This window comes from Dendropsophus ebraccatus, chromosome 1 (assembly GCF_027789765.1).
Source record: "Dendropsophus ebraccatus isolate aDenEbr1 chromosome 1, aDenEbr1.pat, whole genome shotgun sequence".
Classification (NCBI taxonomy): Eukaryota; Metazoa; Chordata; class Amphibia; order Anura; family Hylidae; genus Dendropsophus; species Dendropsophus ebraccatus.
This window is the reverse complement of record NC_091454.1, coordinates 230110848-230127750: the sequence shown is the minus strand read 5'-3', so window position 1 is coordinate 230127750 and position 16903 is coordinate 230110848. Positions and strand designations below refer to the sequence as shown.

Sequence of the window (16903 nt, the reverse complement as noted above, 5' to 3'; positions counted from 1 at the left end):
TAGGAATGAAATGTGGATGCTATTTCCGGCGTGACATGGGTAGTTACATTCGCAGTGGTCCGAATACAGGGGATATGCGATTGCGTCAATTTGTCCCTTAAAGCCCTTGCCAACATGCGGCCACACTTATTGCCATTTTCGTAAAATTTACTACGACAAGACTGCAGTAGACGGCCCCACGATGCCTCTAAGAGACGTTTAACCTCAGAGCGTGCAGTTTGTAAGTCCCTCAGAATCGGGAGAGACAGAGCATGTTTGTGGGCGAGCTCAAGGGAGGAAACCTTAGCAAGCGTTTTTGTCAGTGAAACCGCCTTTTCTCTCCTGAGTCTGGAACCGTGTTTAATGAGGACACCTCGGAGGACACATTTGAGAGCTTCCCACTGAATAACAGGGGAGGTAGTATCCCCAGCATGATCAGAACAAAAGTGTGTGACCGATTGTTTAAGGTCAGCAACACAAACAATGTCCAAGAGGAGGGACTCATTCAAAACGCCAGGTCCAATGAGGCTTGGACAGGAAAAGGAGCGTGAGGGAGCAGAAGACAGGGGCATGGTCTGACCATAAAATGTTGCCAATAGAGGTGGAGGAGAGCCACGCCAGGGCACTATGCTGTATGAGAATGTGGTCAATGCGACTATAAGTCCCATGGGGGTTAGAATAGAAACTATAGTCCCGGTCAGCCGAGTGCGACAGCCTCCAGGCATCATAAAGTTGCAGCAACAAAAAGGCTTGTTTGACCCTCTTTATGGCTGCATAGGAAATAGATGATCGACCCGAGGAGTTATCCATAGAGGGGTCCAAAGTTAAGTTAAGGTCACCGCATAGGATCACAGTCCCCTTGACCACAGGCAATGACAACTCAATCAAACCCTGGTCGTGATTCGGGGCATAGGCATTAATAATAGTGAAAACGTGACCACTAATGGATAAGGAGATGATAATGTACCTAGCCGCCGGGTCGGTAATGCAGTGAAGGATCTGGCATGGCAAATTCTTATGTATGGCAATAGCCACTCCCTTGGTTCTGGCCTCGGGGTTGTTAGCGAAAAACCACTGAGTGTAATGTCTATGACGGATAGTGGGGGCATGGTTGACCTTGAAATGTGTCTCCTGTAAACAGAGAACATGTACCTTTCTACGGTGAAAGTGATGTAGGATCTGCGACCGCTTCTCGGGTGTGCTCAGTCCCTGCGTGTTAAAAGAGGCAACATGAAGGTCCGCCATGGCGCGCGGGCTAAGGGCGTTACTGAGAGGACCGCGGGGTCCCTAAAGAAAAGGCCGTCAGGGGCAACCAGCTCTGGAAAAAAATAGAGACAATTAGTAAAGGGACAAACAGGGGATGGGGTGAGAGAGTAGGGAAACAAAACACAAGTACAAATATACAAGCAGTAAGGAGTAAAACTGCAGCGTATTCTCAACAAAAAACACAGCTAAAGGGCTACCAGACCAGAGGAAACTCGGGTCCAGTGTCCCGCCTATGGGGGGAGAGAGGCAGACAAGTACCGTATACGCGGTGCAGAAGGCTCCTCGCAGACCTTGAGGAAAATATGTCAAAGCAAACAGGCAAAACTATGGCTAATGATGAAACATGAATAGAATTATGAGGAATGTATCAGGCATGAAGCAGAACCTGCCCAGGGAAGGCCAAACAACAAAAAGGAAAAGGGGGGAAGGATGCAATGTAGACATGTATAGGGGGCAATACGAACAGAATGGCAATCAGCAGCAGTCCCTAGGTCAGAAATAAGAGCGCCGGAGAGCCCTCCCAAGGGAAGCCTCTGCAGCGTTCCAACTCAGGTGGTTCCGTCTCGATTTCGTGATGATTCTGAGGGTCGAGGTGCAGGAGGCGGAGATCCGCGGGGTCCGTGGTGACGTGGCGGCCTCGGAGGGAGTCCCTGAGTAGAAGATGCTGGGGCCCTCGGTGAGAGGGGTCTCTTGGCACCCCGGGCTGAGGAGAGGAGGGAGGGCCAGTCCGGGAGAGTGAGGCCAGTAATGTTGAGGTCTCTGAGGAAATCCGGAACATCAGCAGGGGCCCGTAGGGTAAGGGTGCGGCCATTCAGGCGGACAATCAGTGCAAAAGGATAACCCCAGCGGAAGGGTATATTGCGGTCTCTGAGGATATCCAGCAGGGGGCGCAGGGCTGCTCTCTGAGCAAGTGTGTGTCGGGAAAGATCAGGCAGAATAAGGAGATGAGCCCCCCTATACACCACAGCACGTCGTTTACGGGCCCTCAGGAGAATTTCTTCCTTAGTAGAGTAGAAATGAACCCGACAGATGACATCCCTGGGGTTCTGATCATCTCGACTGGGGGGGTGTAGCGCCCTGTGCGCCCTATCCAGTTAAATATGTGTGTTAGGTGGCTGCTCTAGGAGATCGTTGAAAATATTGAAGAGAACAGCAAACAGGTCTGATGAAGCAATCGACTCAGGGAGCCCTCGGATACGCAAGTTGTTCCTCCGGTTGCGGTTCTCTATATCGTCCATGTGTTGCTGGAGGACAAACAGTTGGTCAGCATGCAAATTCACAGTGGACTGTAAGGCAGACAGGGAGGTGGATGTGGTCTCCTGAGATACCTCCAAGTTATCCACTCTGGTGGAGACCGCCGTTAGTTCAGTGCGAAACTGCGCAAACTCTTGCTTGCATTCATCCACCAATTGTTTAGCTAAAATGGAGATGTCACTCCTAGTGGGTAAAGATTGAGTGAGGATCTTAAGATCCGCCAAGGATGCAGGTCTACTATCATCAAGGCCAGAAGTGCAGGAGGAGGACAAATGCAATGGTAATTCCTGGGTACAGAGAGAAGGATGCTTTGTGGCTTGTCTGAATATCGGTGGTGTGCCAGCCAGAGAAGGAGGAATGGAGGAATGAATGTCCAGCAACAGTCCCATGGATGGAGAGGAGCATGCCGGGGCATGTACGAGGGCCACAGTTTGACCAGGTGCGGCCTGGCTGCGTGCAGGAGAGCCCCCCCAAGAGGATCCTGAAGACCATGCCGGGGATAGGCCGCCTTGTGTGCCCACTGAAGCCAGGGCAAGTGGGGGTGCGGGGGCTCCCTGCTGGAGGGGGGAAGAGGTGGGGGGAGAGAACCATGCCAAGTCCTGGGCTGATTGCACCCATGAGGGTGCCGATGGGTTCAGTGCTGCAGCAGGTGGTGGAGTGACAGCCGCTTCTGGGGCAGTGAGGGGGGCGCCATCTTGGACTTGGGCCTTAACCTGCCGGGGGCTGTTGTGAGGAGAGGGACAGGAGGAGGGGAGCGCCGGGCACTGGGCACAGTTTGTAGGTACCTGATGGGGCCCCGGGTGCAGCTCCTCCAAGGCTGATGGCGGTGCAGGCGGCTCCCGCGTCGCAGCTCCCGCGCCCTGCGTCCGGGCAAGATGGCCGCCGGAGCATGGAGAAGAAGGTGAGGGGGAAGGGCAGGAGGCCTGCGTCGGATCCCCGTGACAGTGCTGCGGCCGGGTGCGGGCAGCCGGATCCTCCGGAGCACAGGCCGCGGTCGATGGGGTGACTGACCGTAGGCGGGCTTGTGAGGGAGTGATGGGCACAGGGTCCTCATGGCGGCGCCCATCTTCCTTCCCCTGCAGCTCCGTCATCTGCTGTGTGGATGAAGCCTCCGGCCGGAGGAAGTAATGGCCAATTTCCCCCTGGGGTGAGCAGGCACGGGTGGAGGAGCCTCCCCTGGGTTTTCTGGAGGTTTTCCCCATGATTAAGGTGCAGGATGCCTGTGGATTGAGGATGGGTCCGGAGGAGCTCTGCAGGACACGTCCTCACAGCAGCATGGCTAGACACGCCCCCCTAAACACTGATTTTTATAAAAACCAAATCTTTTTAAAATCATTAAATGATTGGGCGAATTATCGCTTTGTGTAAACACGGCATTACTGTATGTAATTATTGATGTTCATCCCAGAGAGTTACCCCACATGATTATCGGTAGTCATCCTGGAGAGTTATCATATCTGATTATCAGTAGTCATCCTGGAGAGTTATCATATCTGATTATTGGTAGTAATCCTGGAGAGTTACCATACCTGATTATCGGTAGTCATCCTGGAGAGTTACCATACCTGATTATCGGTAGTCATCCTGAAGAGTTATCATATCTGATTATCGGTAGTCATCCTGGAGAGTTACCATACCTGATTATCGGTAGTCATCCTGGAGAGTTACCATACCTGATTATCGGTAGTCATCCTGGAGAGTTACCATACCTGATTATTGGTAGTCATCCTGGAGAGTTACCATACCTGATTATCGGTAGTCATCCTGGAGAGTTACCATACCTGATTATTGGTAGTCATCCTGGAGAGTTACCATACCTGATTATCGGTAGTCATCCTGGAGAGTTACCATACCTGATTATTGGTAGTCATCCTGGAGAGTTATCATACATAATTATTGGTAGTCATCCTGGAGAGTTACCATACCTGATTATCGGTAGTCATCCTGGAGAGTTATCGTACATAATTATTGGTAGTTATCCTGGAGAGTTACCATACCTGATTATCGGTAGTCATCCTGGAGAGTTATCATACATGATTATTGGTAGTCATCCTGGAGAGTTACCATACCTGATTATCGGTAGTCATCCTGGAGAGTTACCATACCTGATTATCGGTAGTCATCCTGGAGAGTTACCATACCTGATTGCACAGGCCAACAAAAAACAACTTTTTTTATGTTTCTTTAATGAAAATATGCAAATATTACTAATTTTGGGTCGAGAAACTCAAATATACCCACAGAATTGTTTAATTAGCTCTCGTTTTTTAGATACATGCCATGGAAGTATGTGCTGTAGGTAGCGAGAAGCATTCATTACAAGAGTATAAATTGCACACAAATGTCATGTTCAAACTTGAAATATTTCACAGAGAATGTTTAAAATAGCACAAAATAGCAAGAACACAATACATTAATTGAACACAACAGTTCAGACAAGACCTATTCATGAGAACGCTTTCTTTTTGCTTGTTTATTGAAGTATACTTCTGGTACATGTCTGATTAATGTCCAACAGTAGTCTGCAAGCATGGAAGCATTCCACTTGCCCTGATATCTTCGTTCCATATTTAAAATATCTTGGTGGAATCGCTCACCATGCTCATCGCTTACTGCACCACAATTGTCCGGAAAGAAATCCAGATGAGAGTCAAGAAAGTGTATTTTCAATGACCTGTTGCAGCCTCATGAGGCTGCGTTCACACTACGTATATTTAAGTCAGTATATGTATATTTCAGTCAGTATATTTCAGTCAGTATTGTGGTCCTCATATTGCAACCAAAACCAGGAGTGGATTAAAAACACAGAAAGGATCTGTTCACACAATGTTGAAATTGAGTGGATGGCCGCCATTTAATAGCAAATATTTGCTGTTATTTTAGAACAACGGCCGTTATATTGAAATAATGGCCGTTATTTACTGTTATATGGCGGCCATCCACTCAATTTCACCATTGTGTGAACAGATCCTTTCTGTGTTTTTAATCCACTCCTGGTTTTGGTTGCAATACTGACTGAAATATACGTAGTGTGAACGCAGCCTAATTTATGATACTTCGTAAGAAGGTTATTCACAATATCAACATAGTTATCAACTCGTCTGTTTCCCAAGAAGCCACGTACAACATTTCTGAAGGCTTGCCATGCCACCTTCTCATTGCCTTGTAGGATCTCGTCAAAGTTTCCATCCCTAAGTAGGTCACGAATTAAAAATTTCCCTGATAATTCCTGCATAATCATATATGACCTGTATCTCAGAAACAAGAGCTAAAAATGACTTTTAAGTAACATATTCATTTTTAGGTTGCTAAAATTATTACAAACCAGCTATTTTCATTTCAGAAACTTTTTCACTGTTGGCCAGTGTTATCGGTAGTCATCCTGGAGAGTTACCATACGTAACTATCGGTAGTCATCCTGGAGAGTTACCATACCTGATTATCGGTAGTCATCCTGGAGAGTTACCATACCTGATTATCGGTAGTCATCCTGGAGAGTTACCATACCTGATTATCGGTAGTCATCCTGGAGAGTTACCATACCTGATTATCGGTAGTCATCCTGGAGAGTTACCATACCTGATTATTGGTAGTCATCCTGGAGAGTTACCATACCTGATTATCGGTAGTCATCCTGGAGAGTTACCATACGTGATTATCGGTAGTCATCCTGGAGAGTTACCATACGTGATTATCGGTAGTCATCCTGGAGAGTTATCATACATGATTATCGGTAGTCATCCTGGAGAGTTACCATACGTGATTATCGGTAGTCATCCTGGAGAGTTATCATACATGATTATCGGTAGTCAATAGTCATCCCAAACTTTTACCATATGTGATTTTTGGTAGTGACTGTTCATTCAGTCTGTCCTTTCTTTCTAACCACTGGAGATTTTCTCACCAGTACCCAGAGTTCTACAAATGTTATTTCTGTGATGGTTTTGGCTCCCTGGACTCAGTGCCCTGGGTCCCGATGGAGCTGGCCAGCTGGATGTTTGTTCTAGCACTCTGGAGCCTGGGAGTCTTGTTTGCTCAGGGAGTCAGAGGTCGCGGCAGTCAGAGGTCTAAGCACTTTGGGCTTGTCAGGGTTTCCAGAGACGTGCAGAGTGTGAGAGGTGTGTGCCAAGATCTGGCCTCTCACCCCGCCAAGGTCTGACCTGCCGTCCTTTTGAAAAGCCAGGCTGCCGGCCAAAGCAAACAGATCAGTAATAATATCACTGCCGTATCTCTGTGAAAGAGGGACGGCGTAAGGTCCTGTGCGTGGGAAGACCTGGAGTAATACTGAACACGTCTGCCTGATCCCCGGGATTTTAGGGAATGCTCTGCACGGAAGAGGACGGCAGCAATCAGTGACACTTCTGCCGCTGTACAGATTGCGATATTTGTAGATGCGCTTTCTCTCCAAATGCTATTTATGCTGTGTAAATATGTTTATTGCTGATTCCCATTTTAGTTTGCAAACTGTATATTGGACTACTTTTAGTTTACGTGTGTGTATTACTGCACCTACCAAGAGCATGGTGTTGACATAAAGTGACAGCTGCACAGTCCTCTCCATTACCTCCCTGCATTCATCTCTATGATCATGGAGAGAACTGTGCAGTCGTGTAGTTACAGCTGCACAGTCCTCTTTATCCCCTCCCTGCTCTCAGCTCTTTAATCATAGAGAGAACTGTGTGGTCATACAGTAACAGCTGCACAGTCCTTTGTATGCCCTCCCTGCACTTGTAGACAGCAAGTCAGGGCCGGGACAAAGGATAGGCAGGGGTAGGCGATGGCCTAGGACGCCATCTGGTGGTGAATGATATGGGGCGCAGTGAGTGTCCATACAGTGAGTGGCCTTGCATTATATTAAATGCATGGCCACTCACCACAGGAGCAGAGACTGATGTCTCTGCTCCTGTATGCATATTCCAGGAATATGTGCAGAAGCAGGGACTCCAGTCTGACACCGGACTCCCTGCTCCTGCACTGTATGGAGGCCCCTGCTGTCAGCTGTGTCTGTGTCCTTTCACTTCTAGATTGCAGGCTGTGTTAGTGCTGCGATCTAGAAGTGATCTGGAGCAGTCAGTGATGTCTTCCTGGTCAGGCTGCTACATGAGGTCTGTGAGCAGCCTGACCAGAAAGCATCCAGGAAGCCACAGCAGCGTGGGAGCCATTGGTGAGGTGAGTAGCTGGCTTGTTTTTTACTTATCCAGGAAATTGGGGACACAGGGGGACATTGGAGGGGGATTATGAGGACAGAGGAGAGGGACTACAGGGGGACACAGCAGGGGAACTACAGGGGGATTATGAGGACAGAGGAGGGGGACACAGCAGGGGAACTGCAGGGGGATTATGAGGACAGAGGATGGGGACAACAGGGGGATTATGAGGACAGAGGAGGGGGATAAAGCAGGGGGGACTACAGGGGGATTATGAAGACAGAGGAGGAGGGACACATCAGGGGAACTACAGAGGGATTATGAGGACAGAGAAGGGGGACACAGCAGGGGAACTACAGGGAGATTATGAAGACAGAGGAGGGGGGCACAGCAGGGGGACTACAGGGGGATTATGAGGAAAGAGAAGGGGGATAAAGCAGGGGGGACTACAGGGGGATTATGAGGACAGAGGAGGGGGACTACAGGGGGATTATGAAGACAGGAGGGGGACACAGCAGGGGAACTACAGAGGGATTATGAGGACAGAGAAGGGGGACACAGCAGGGGGACTACAGGGGGATTATGAGTAAAGAGAAGGGGGACATAGCAGGGGAACTACAGGGGGATTATGAGGACAGAGGAGGAGAACTACAGGGGGATTATGAGGACAGAGGAGGGGGACACAGCAGGGGGATTATGGGGACACAGCAGGAGAATTATAGGGGGATTTTGAGGAAAGAGGAGGGGGACTACAGGGGGATTATGAGGATAGAGGAGTGGGACACAGCAGGGGGACTACAGGGGGATTATGGGGACACAGCAGGGGAACTACAGGGGGATTATGGGGACACAGCAGGGGAACTACGGGAGGGATTATGACAACCACTGGGCACAGGATGGGGGGGGGTTATAACTACATGAGGAGACAGGATGGGGATTATGACTACATGGGGGCACATGATGGGGGATTATGACTCAATAAGGAGACATGGGGGGCATTTAATAGTGTGGAGGTGTAGAAGGGATCTCATAAAGTGTCAGGGTAAAATGGAAGTATTTACAGCATAGAGAAGAGAAGGGGCTAGTTACTGTGTAAGTGTCAGATGGGGGGAACTGTTGAAGCTGGGGCACTATGGATGAGATATGGTATAGAAGTGAGGAGAGTGTTGGTAGGTTGTGGAGCCTAGAATGTCTGTCCGATAGATGCTGCGGGGACAAGTCATGGCTAACAGAATTCTTCACGATGGAGCCGGATGGAGAGAAGACGTCGCCTGTGAGTCGCTGGATGTAACTGCACCCTGATCACTAAACTGTCAGTGTGTTTGTGTTTGGGGGTGGGGGGTAATGCTGAACTCTGTACAGTGGTACTTGTATTGTTCAGTCATTAAGCAGTGTGTTCAAGATATAAATTTTCCATTGTGAAGTGGTTATATTTAGTCACTATGGGGTGGTGATATGCGGGGGCTATACACTATGAGGGAGATTTATCAGACATGGTGTAAAGTGAAACTGGCTCAGTTTCCCCTATCAGCCAATCGGATTCCATTTTTCATTCCTCACAGACTCTTAGGAAAATGAAAGGTGGAATCTGATTGGTTGCTAGGGGCACCTGAGCCAGGTTCACTTTACACCATGTTTCATAAATCTCCCCCCCCCCCCCTATGTGAACATATGTCTTTTTTTTATGCCGGGGGCGCTATTTGCCTTCTCTGCCTAGGACTCCAAAACACCTTGTCCCGGCCCTCAGCACAGTACCACTTTTCTTATCCAGTATGTACATACACAGCACCACTTCTCTTATCCTGTATGCATACACATGGCACAGTACCACTTCTTATCCTGTATGCAGGAACATAACACTGTGCCACCTTTCTTATCCTGTATGTACATACACAGCACAGTACCACTTTTCTTCTCCTTTATGTACATACACAGCACAGTGCCACTTTTCTTCTCCTTTATGTACATACACAGCACAGTACCACTTTTCTTCTCCTTTATGTACATACACAGCACAGTACCACTTTTCTTCTCCTTTATGTACATACACAGCACAGTGCCACTTTTCTTCTCCTTTATGTACATACACAGCACAGTACCACTTTTCTTCTCCTTTATGTACATACACAGCACAGTGCCACTTTTCTTCTCCTTTATGTACATACACAGCACAGTACCACTTTTCTTCTCCTTTATGTACATACACAGCACAGTGCCACTTTTCTTCTCCTTTATGTACATACACAGCACAGTGCCACTTCTCTTCTCCTTTATGTACATACACAGCACAGTGCCACTTCTCTTCTCCTTTATGTGCATACATAGCACAGTACCACTTCTCTTCTGCTTTATGTACACAGGGGCGGTCTTGGCATTTCTGGGGCCCCAAGCGAAGTTATGTCTGGGCCCCCCCCCCCTCGACATTCGTTCCAAAACAATAGACCGCTGTGTGTTGCCCCAGTAGTATATACCCCTTGTGCGCTACCGCCAGTAATATATACTCCTTGTGTGCTGCCCCCAATAGTATATACCCCTTGTGTCCTGCCCCCATTAGTATATACCCCTTGTTTGCTTCCCCCAGTAGTAAATAGACCCCTGTGTGTTCCCCCAGTAGTATATAGCCCCCCTGTGTGCTCTCCCACTTGGATATAGACCTCCTGTGTGCTCTCCAAGTTGTATATAGACCCCTCTGTGAAGCCCCAGTAGTCTATAGCCCCCCTGTGTGCTCCCGCTGTTATATACCCCCGTGTGCTCCCCCCATTTATATAGACCCCCGATGTGCGCTCCCCCAGTTAAACAGACCCCTGTGTGCTCCCCCTCCCATATAGTATATAACACAATAAAACAAACACTTATACTCACCTGGGTCCGGGCGTCTCCTCTTCTCTTCACTCTTGTGGCCTTAGGAAGGGTTTTCCGTGCGATCACAAGAGGCCGCTCTCCCCTTGTCCTGGCGCCGATGCTCCAGTGATGTCACTGGAGCGCCGGCACCACAAGGACAAAGCGGCCACTTGTGACCGCAGGGAAAACCCTTCCTGCGGCCACAAGAGTGACTGACAGGAGGGGAGCCAATGTCTCCCGCCCTGTCAGTGCTGCTGCATGTAACTATGAGCGCTCATTTTGAGTGCTCATAGTTACAGTTCAGATGGCAGCAGCGAGCGAGGCAGCGGCCCTGTCCAGCGGTCTTGAGCACAAGAGCGGGGCGTGGGGGCCCCCTGGATGTTGGGGGCTCCAAGTGATCGCTTGGGGTGCTTGGTGCCAAAGACCGCCACTGTATGTACATACACAGCACAGTGCCACTTCTCTTCTGCTTTATGTACATACACAGCACAGTGCCACTTTTCTTACCCTGTATGTACATACACAGCATAGTACCACTTCTCTTCTGCTTTATGTACATACACAGCACAGTGCCACTTCTCTTACCCTGTATGTACATACACAGCACAGTGCCACTTCTCTTACCCTGTATGTACATACACAGCACAGTGCCACTTCTCTTACCCTGTATGTACATACACAGCACAGTGCCACTTCTCTTACACAGCACAGTGTCACTTCTCTTACCCTGTATGCACATACACAGCACAGTGCCACTTCTCTTACCCTGTATGTACATACACAGCACAGTGCCACTTCTCTTCTGCTTTATGTACATACACAGCACAGTGCCACTTTTCTTACCCTGTATGTACATACACAGCATAGTACCACTTCTCTTCTGCTTTATGTACATACACAGCACAGTGCCACTTCTCTTACCCTGTATGTACATACACAGCACAGTGCCACTTCTCTTACCCTGTATGTACATACACAGCACAGTGCCACTTCTCTTACCCTGTATGTACATACACAGCACAGTGCCACTTCTCTTACCCTGTATGTACATACACAGCACAGTGCCACTTCTCTTACCCTGTATGTACATACACAGCACAGTGCCACTTCTCTTACCCTGTATGTACATACACAGCACAGTGCCACTTCTCTTACCCTGTATGTACATACACAGCACAGTGCCACTTCTCTTACCCTGTATGTACATACACAGCACAGTGCCACTTCTCTTACCCTGTATGTACATACACAGCACAGTGCCACTTCTCTTACCCTGTATGTACATACACAGCACAGTGCCACTTCTCTTACCCTGTATGTACATACACAGCACAGTGCCACTTCTCTTCTCCTTTATGTACATACACAGCACAGTGCCACTTCTCTTACCCTGTATGTACATACACAGCACAGTGCCACTTCTCTTCTGCTTTATGTACATACACAGCACAGTGCCACTTTTTCTTACCCTGTATGTACATACACAGCATAGTACCACTTCTCTTCTGCTTTATGTACATACACAGCACAGTGCCACTTCTCTTACCCTGTATGTACATACACAGCACAGTGCCACTTCTCTTACCCTGTATGTACATACACAGCACAGTGCCACTTCTCTTACCCTGTATGTACATACACAGCACAGTGCCACTTCTCTTACACAGCACAGTGTCACTTCTCTTACCCTGTATGCACATACACAGCACAGTGCCACTTCTCTTACCCTGTATGTACATACACAGCACAGTGCCACTTCTCTTCTGCTTTATGTACATACACAGCACAGTGCCACTTTTCTTACCCTGTATGTACATACACAGCATAGTACCACTTCTCTTCTGCTTTATGTACATACACAGCACAGTGCCACTTCTCTTACCCTGTATGTACATACACAGCACAGTGCCACTTCTCTTACCCTGTATGTACATACACAGCACAGTGCCACTTCTCTTACCCTGTATGTACATACACAGCACAGTGCCACTTCTCTTACCCTGTATGTACATACACAGCACAGTGCCACTTTTCTTACCCTGTATGTACATACACAGCATAGTACCACTTCTCTTCTGCTTTATGTACATACACAGCACAGTGCCACTTTTCTTACCCTGTATGTACATACACAGCACAGTGCCACTTCTCTTACCCTGTATGTACATACACAGCACAGTGCCACTTCTCTTACCCTGTATGTACATACACAGCACAATGCCACTTCTCTTACCCTGTATGTACATACACAGCACAGTGCCACTTCTCTTACCCTGTATGTACATACACAGCACAGTGCCACTTCTCTTACCCTGTATGTACATACACAGCACAGTGCCACTTCTCTTACCCTGTATGTACATACACAGCACAGTGCCACTTCTCTTACCCTGTATGTACATACACAGCACAGTGCCACTTCTCTTACCCTGTATGTATTTACACAGCACAGTGCCACTTCTCTTACCCTGTATGTACATACACAGCACAGTGCCACTTCTCTTACCCTGCATGTACATACACAGCACAGTGCCACTTCTCTTCTCCTTTATGTACATACACAGCACAGTGCCACTTCTCTTACCCTGTATGTACATACACAGCACAGTGCCACTTCTCTTACCCTGTATGAACATACACAGCACAGTGTTACTTCACTGTATGTACATACCCAACACAGTACCATTTCTCTTGTCTTGTATGTATGCACACGGCACAGTACCACTTCTTTAGTTATGTGCATCGCGGCCACTTCCTTCTCACAGCTGCATTGGATCTGATGATCTTTCTCAGCTTCTTTTGGTGATGAGCTCCCCCTGCTGGCTGAGGCTTCTCTGGTAATGCACAGTTAGGAATGGGAGATTATTTAAATTAATTCACCCAGAATATTAGAATCGATTTGATTTTTGCAAATTCAACTTTCACAAAAAATCATTGTGGGCAATGCTGTGTAAGCGGCGAGGTATGCGGTCCGGAGCTGGCGGTCTGGAGAAGGTCCGTGAGGTGTGTGGTGGCGGTGGGCGGTCCGGAGAGGGCCCGTGAGGTGTGTGGTGGCGGCAGGCAGTCCAGAGAGAGGCCATGAGGTGTGCGGCAGCTGGCGGTGTAGAGAAGGGCCGTGAGGTGTGCGGTGGCAGCGGGCGGTCCGGAGAGGGGCTGTGAGGTGTGCGGCAGAGGCAGGCAGTTCGGAGAAAGGCCAAGAGGTCTGCTGCAGCTGGCGTTCTAGAGAAGGGCTGTGAGGTGTGCGGTGGCGGCAGGTGGTCCGGAAAGGGGCTGTGAGGTCTGCTGTGCCGCTTAAGCTAGCAGAGCCGTCGCTGACTCGCTCCTTACACATAGCGTCCTGGCCGTACATGGAAGTCCCGATCTCTGGAGGAGACTGTAGGGACTTCAGAATACGGTGATCGCATAGCTGCGGGTCCGTGAGCCGTACTGCAGATCTCCGATCCTGCAGTACGGCTCAAGGACCCGCAGTGATGCGATCACCCTATTCTGAAGTCCCTGCGGCCTCCTCCAGAGACCGAGGACCTTCATGTGTAGTCGGGAGGGGAACACATGGGCCAGGGTGAGTGAAGGAGGAGGGGTATGTGCCCAGTTGCCCCGAGCTGCCCCAGTTGCCCCTCAGTCGCTCCCAGTTCCTCCTCAGTCACCCCCACTACTACTAGTGTGACCGATGTGCCAACACACTAATCTGTCACATACTCTGTGCACGCAGCTCCGTTCACTATATAAAACTATGATCTCCTACAAGATCTGCACTCTCCACTCCTGAAATACTCTGTGCTGCTAAGCACCCAGCTCCCTTCCCTATGTAGCACAATGACCTCGAACAAGACCTGCACACTCCTCTCCTGAAATACTCTGTGCTGCTAGGCCCCAGCTTTAATTTCTATGTAACACTATGACATCCAACAAGATAAGATCTGCACAGTCCTCTCACACTATGGGCGACAAACCCTAAATTAAGATAAATCAGGCACGTTAGGAGGTCACGCCTCCTCCTCACCTTGAGTCGTCGTCCCCCCCCCCCTGCCCATCAAACGAGCATGGTTTAAGGGGTGTACACGACGGAAAAGGCCAATATCTGCACCTATTCCATGGTGTGCACCTGGGGCACACTTTGATAGATGCCCCCCATGAGTTTCAATAAGATCTGTCCACACTCTTCTCCTGAAATACTCTGTGCTGCTGCATCCTGACTCTGCCCACATTGGCGCCACTGACAGACTTGTATAGATCAGGGAATACAGGCAGAGATGTTTATAGATCTGTAATACAATGCATAGGAATTCACTGTGACAGACGTTTATTACAATGTCAATAAATAGAAATCAATAACAATGATCAATCATCTCTGCATAAAAATATATATATATATATTCATTGTACAAATCAATAAGTTACACATACACCCCAAATATATGTGTAATAAAAGTGCAAATTCTTCATGACTGAGAAGTCTGCTGGCCATGACACTGAGGGGAGCTTAGTATCACCAGGGTTATACAAATTGTATGAACCATGAGCCCGCCCCCTGCAGGGTGATACAGATAGGAGCAATGAGCCCGCCCCCTGCAGGGTGATACAGATAGGAGGAGCAATGAGCCCACCCCCTGCAAGGTGATACAGATAGGAGGAGCTATGAGCCCGCCCCCTGCAGGGTGATACAGATAGGAGGAGCTATGAGTCCGCCCCCTGCAGGGTGATACAGATAGGAGCTATGAGCCCGCCCCCTGCAGGGTGGTACAGATAGGAGCTATGAGCCCGCCCCCTGCAGGGAGATATAGATAGGAGGAGCTATGAGCCCACCCCCTGCAGGGTGATACAGATAGGAGGAGCTATGAGCCCGCCCCCTGCAGGGTGGTACAGATAGGAGCTATGAGCCCGCCCCCTGCAGGGAGATATAGATAGGAGGAGCACAATGAAGAAAAATGAAGCCCTTTTTCCCATTTTGTCTCGCACCCCCTTCTAATAGTATGTAAGCTCATGCATGCGAGCAGGGCCCTCACTCCTCATGTATGGCTGATAATTATATGTATCTCTGTAATGTCTATTTTTGTCTATGTATGTACCTCCAGAATTATAAAGTGCTGCGGAATCTGTTGGCGCTATATAAATAACAATTATTATTATTATTATTATTATTATTAGCTATGAGCCCGCCCCCTGCAGGGTGATACAGATAGTAGCTATGAGCCCGCCCCCTGCAGGGTGATACAGATAGGAGGAGCATACAAGCTGGCCCTGGCAGGGTCTAAGTGCCTGCCCCGCCCCCTGCAGGGTGAGACAGACAGATGGAGCTGTGAGCCTGCCCCCTGAAGGGTGATACAGATTGGAGAAGCTATGAGCCCGCCCCCTGCAGGGTGATACCGATAGGAGCAGCTAGGAGCCCGCCCCCTGCAGGGTGATACCCATAGAAGGAGCTAGGAGCCCACCCTCTGCAGGGTGATACAGATAGGAGGAGCTATGAGCCCGCCCCCTGCAGGGTGATACAGATATAAGGAGCTATGAGCCCGCCCCTGCAGGGTGATGCAGATAGGAGCTATGAGCCCGCCCCCTGCTGGGTGATACAGCCCATCTTCCCTCAGGGTGACATGGCTGAGTGCAGATGAGATGGTTGGAGGTAGTGGACGAGGTAGTTGCAGTCTCTGGCTCTTCCCTCTATTCCTTTTTGCCCTCTTCTGGAGGGCAGGGTTTGAGGTACGGTAGGGCTTCCCATACTTCCAGCATCCGTTGAGGTGTGAGACCATGGACAACCAGGACATCCAGATATTTACAGACGTCATCATTTTTTAAACCAAAGGAGAAGAATCGTGAATCATGGTGAAACTGGACCTTGGTAGCCAGTGCCAGGAATCCAATGAAGACGTCATCCAGAGGGAAGACAGGGATGATGGATGCAGACCAGTGCAGAGAGGGAACTAACTCACCGGGAATAAGGAAGCCCCCACCAGACACAAATGGAGGGTAGTACTTGTGTGGGTAGATAGATAGCGGCACAGCATACTTTCCCCAGCGATCAGGAGGTGGATGAACTTGTAGCTGCCCATGTATCTTAAGTCGATGAGCTGGGTGAGAGGAGGAAATGTAGGCTGCCAGGGCATAGGGATTAACAAACTCATCATCGTCACCTGCAGAGATCAGAAAACAACAGTGAATAATCCTAATATACAACAGCATACCTCTGTGTTCACACATTTACAGTTTTTTTTTTTGTTTCTTTGTTTTAATTAAGGGCCAGAGCCATTAATGTATGTGTACTGTTCGCTGGAGCCATCACTCTGGAGTAGAGATGAGGGGTCTGGGAAGGTTTACAGCTCACAAGCTCAAACATGGTATGCTTAAGGGTATATTCACACGAACGGGCTCACAGCGAGATTCTCGCTGCGAGCCCGGCAGGTCCTGGCAGTTCCCATACACTA

At 49.0% G+C, this 16903-nt stretch overlaps 1 protein-coding gene across 2 annotated transcripts in view; it reads right to left on the bottom strand.

The window, feature by feature from the left end:
* Positions 1 to 14783: 14783 nt before the first annotated feature.
* Positions 14784 to 16903, bottom strand: part of LOC138769823 (UDP-GlcNAc:betaGal beta-1,3-N-acetylglucosaminyltransferase 7-like) — a 43267-nt gene continuing 41147 nt past the window's right edge. For both annotated transcript variants that reach the window (XM_069948624.1, XM_069948551.1), the window contains exon 4: positions 14784 to 16612. In XM_069948624.1, the coding sequence (XP_069804725.1) occupies positions 16143 to 16612 (470 nt within the window). In that variant the 3' untranslated portion in view covers positions 14784 to 16142. The remainder of the gene's footprint in view (positions 16613 to 16903) is intronic.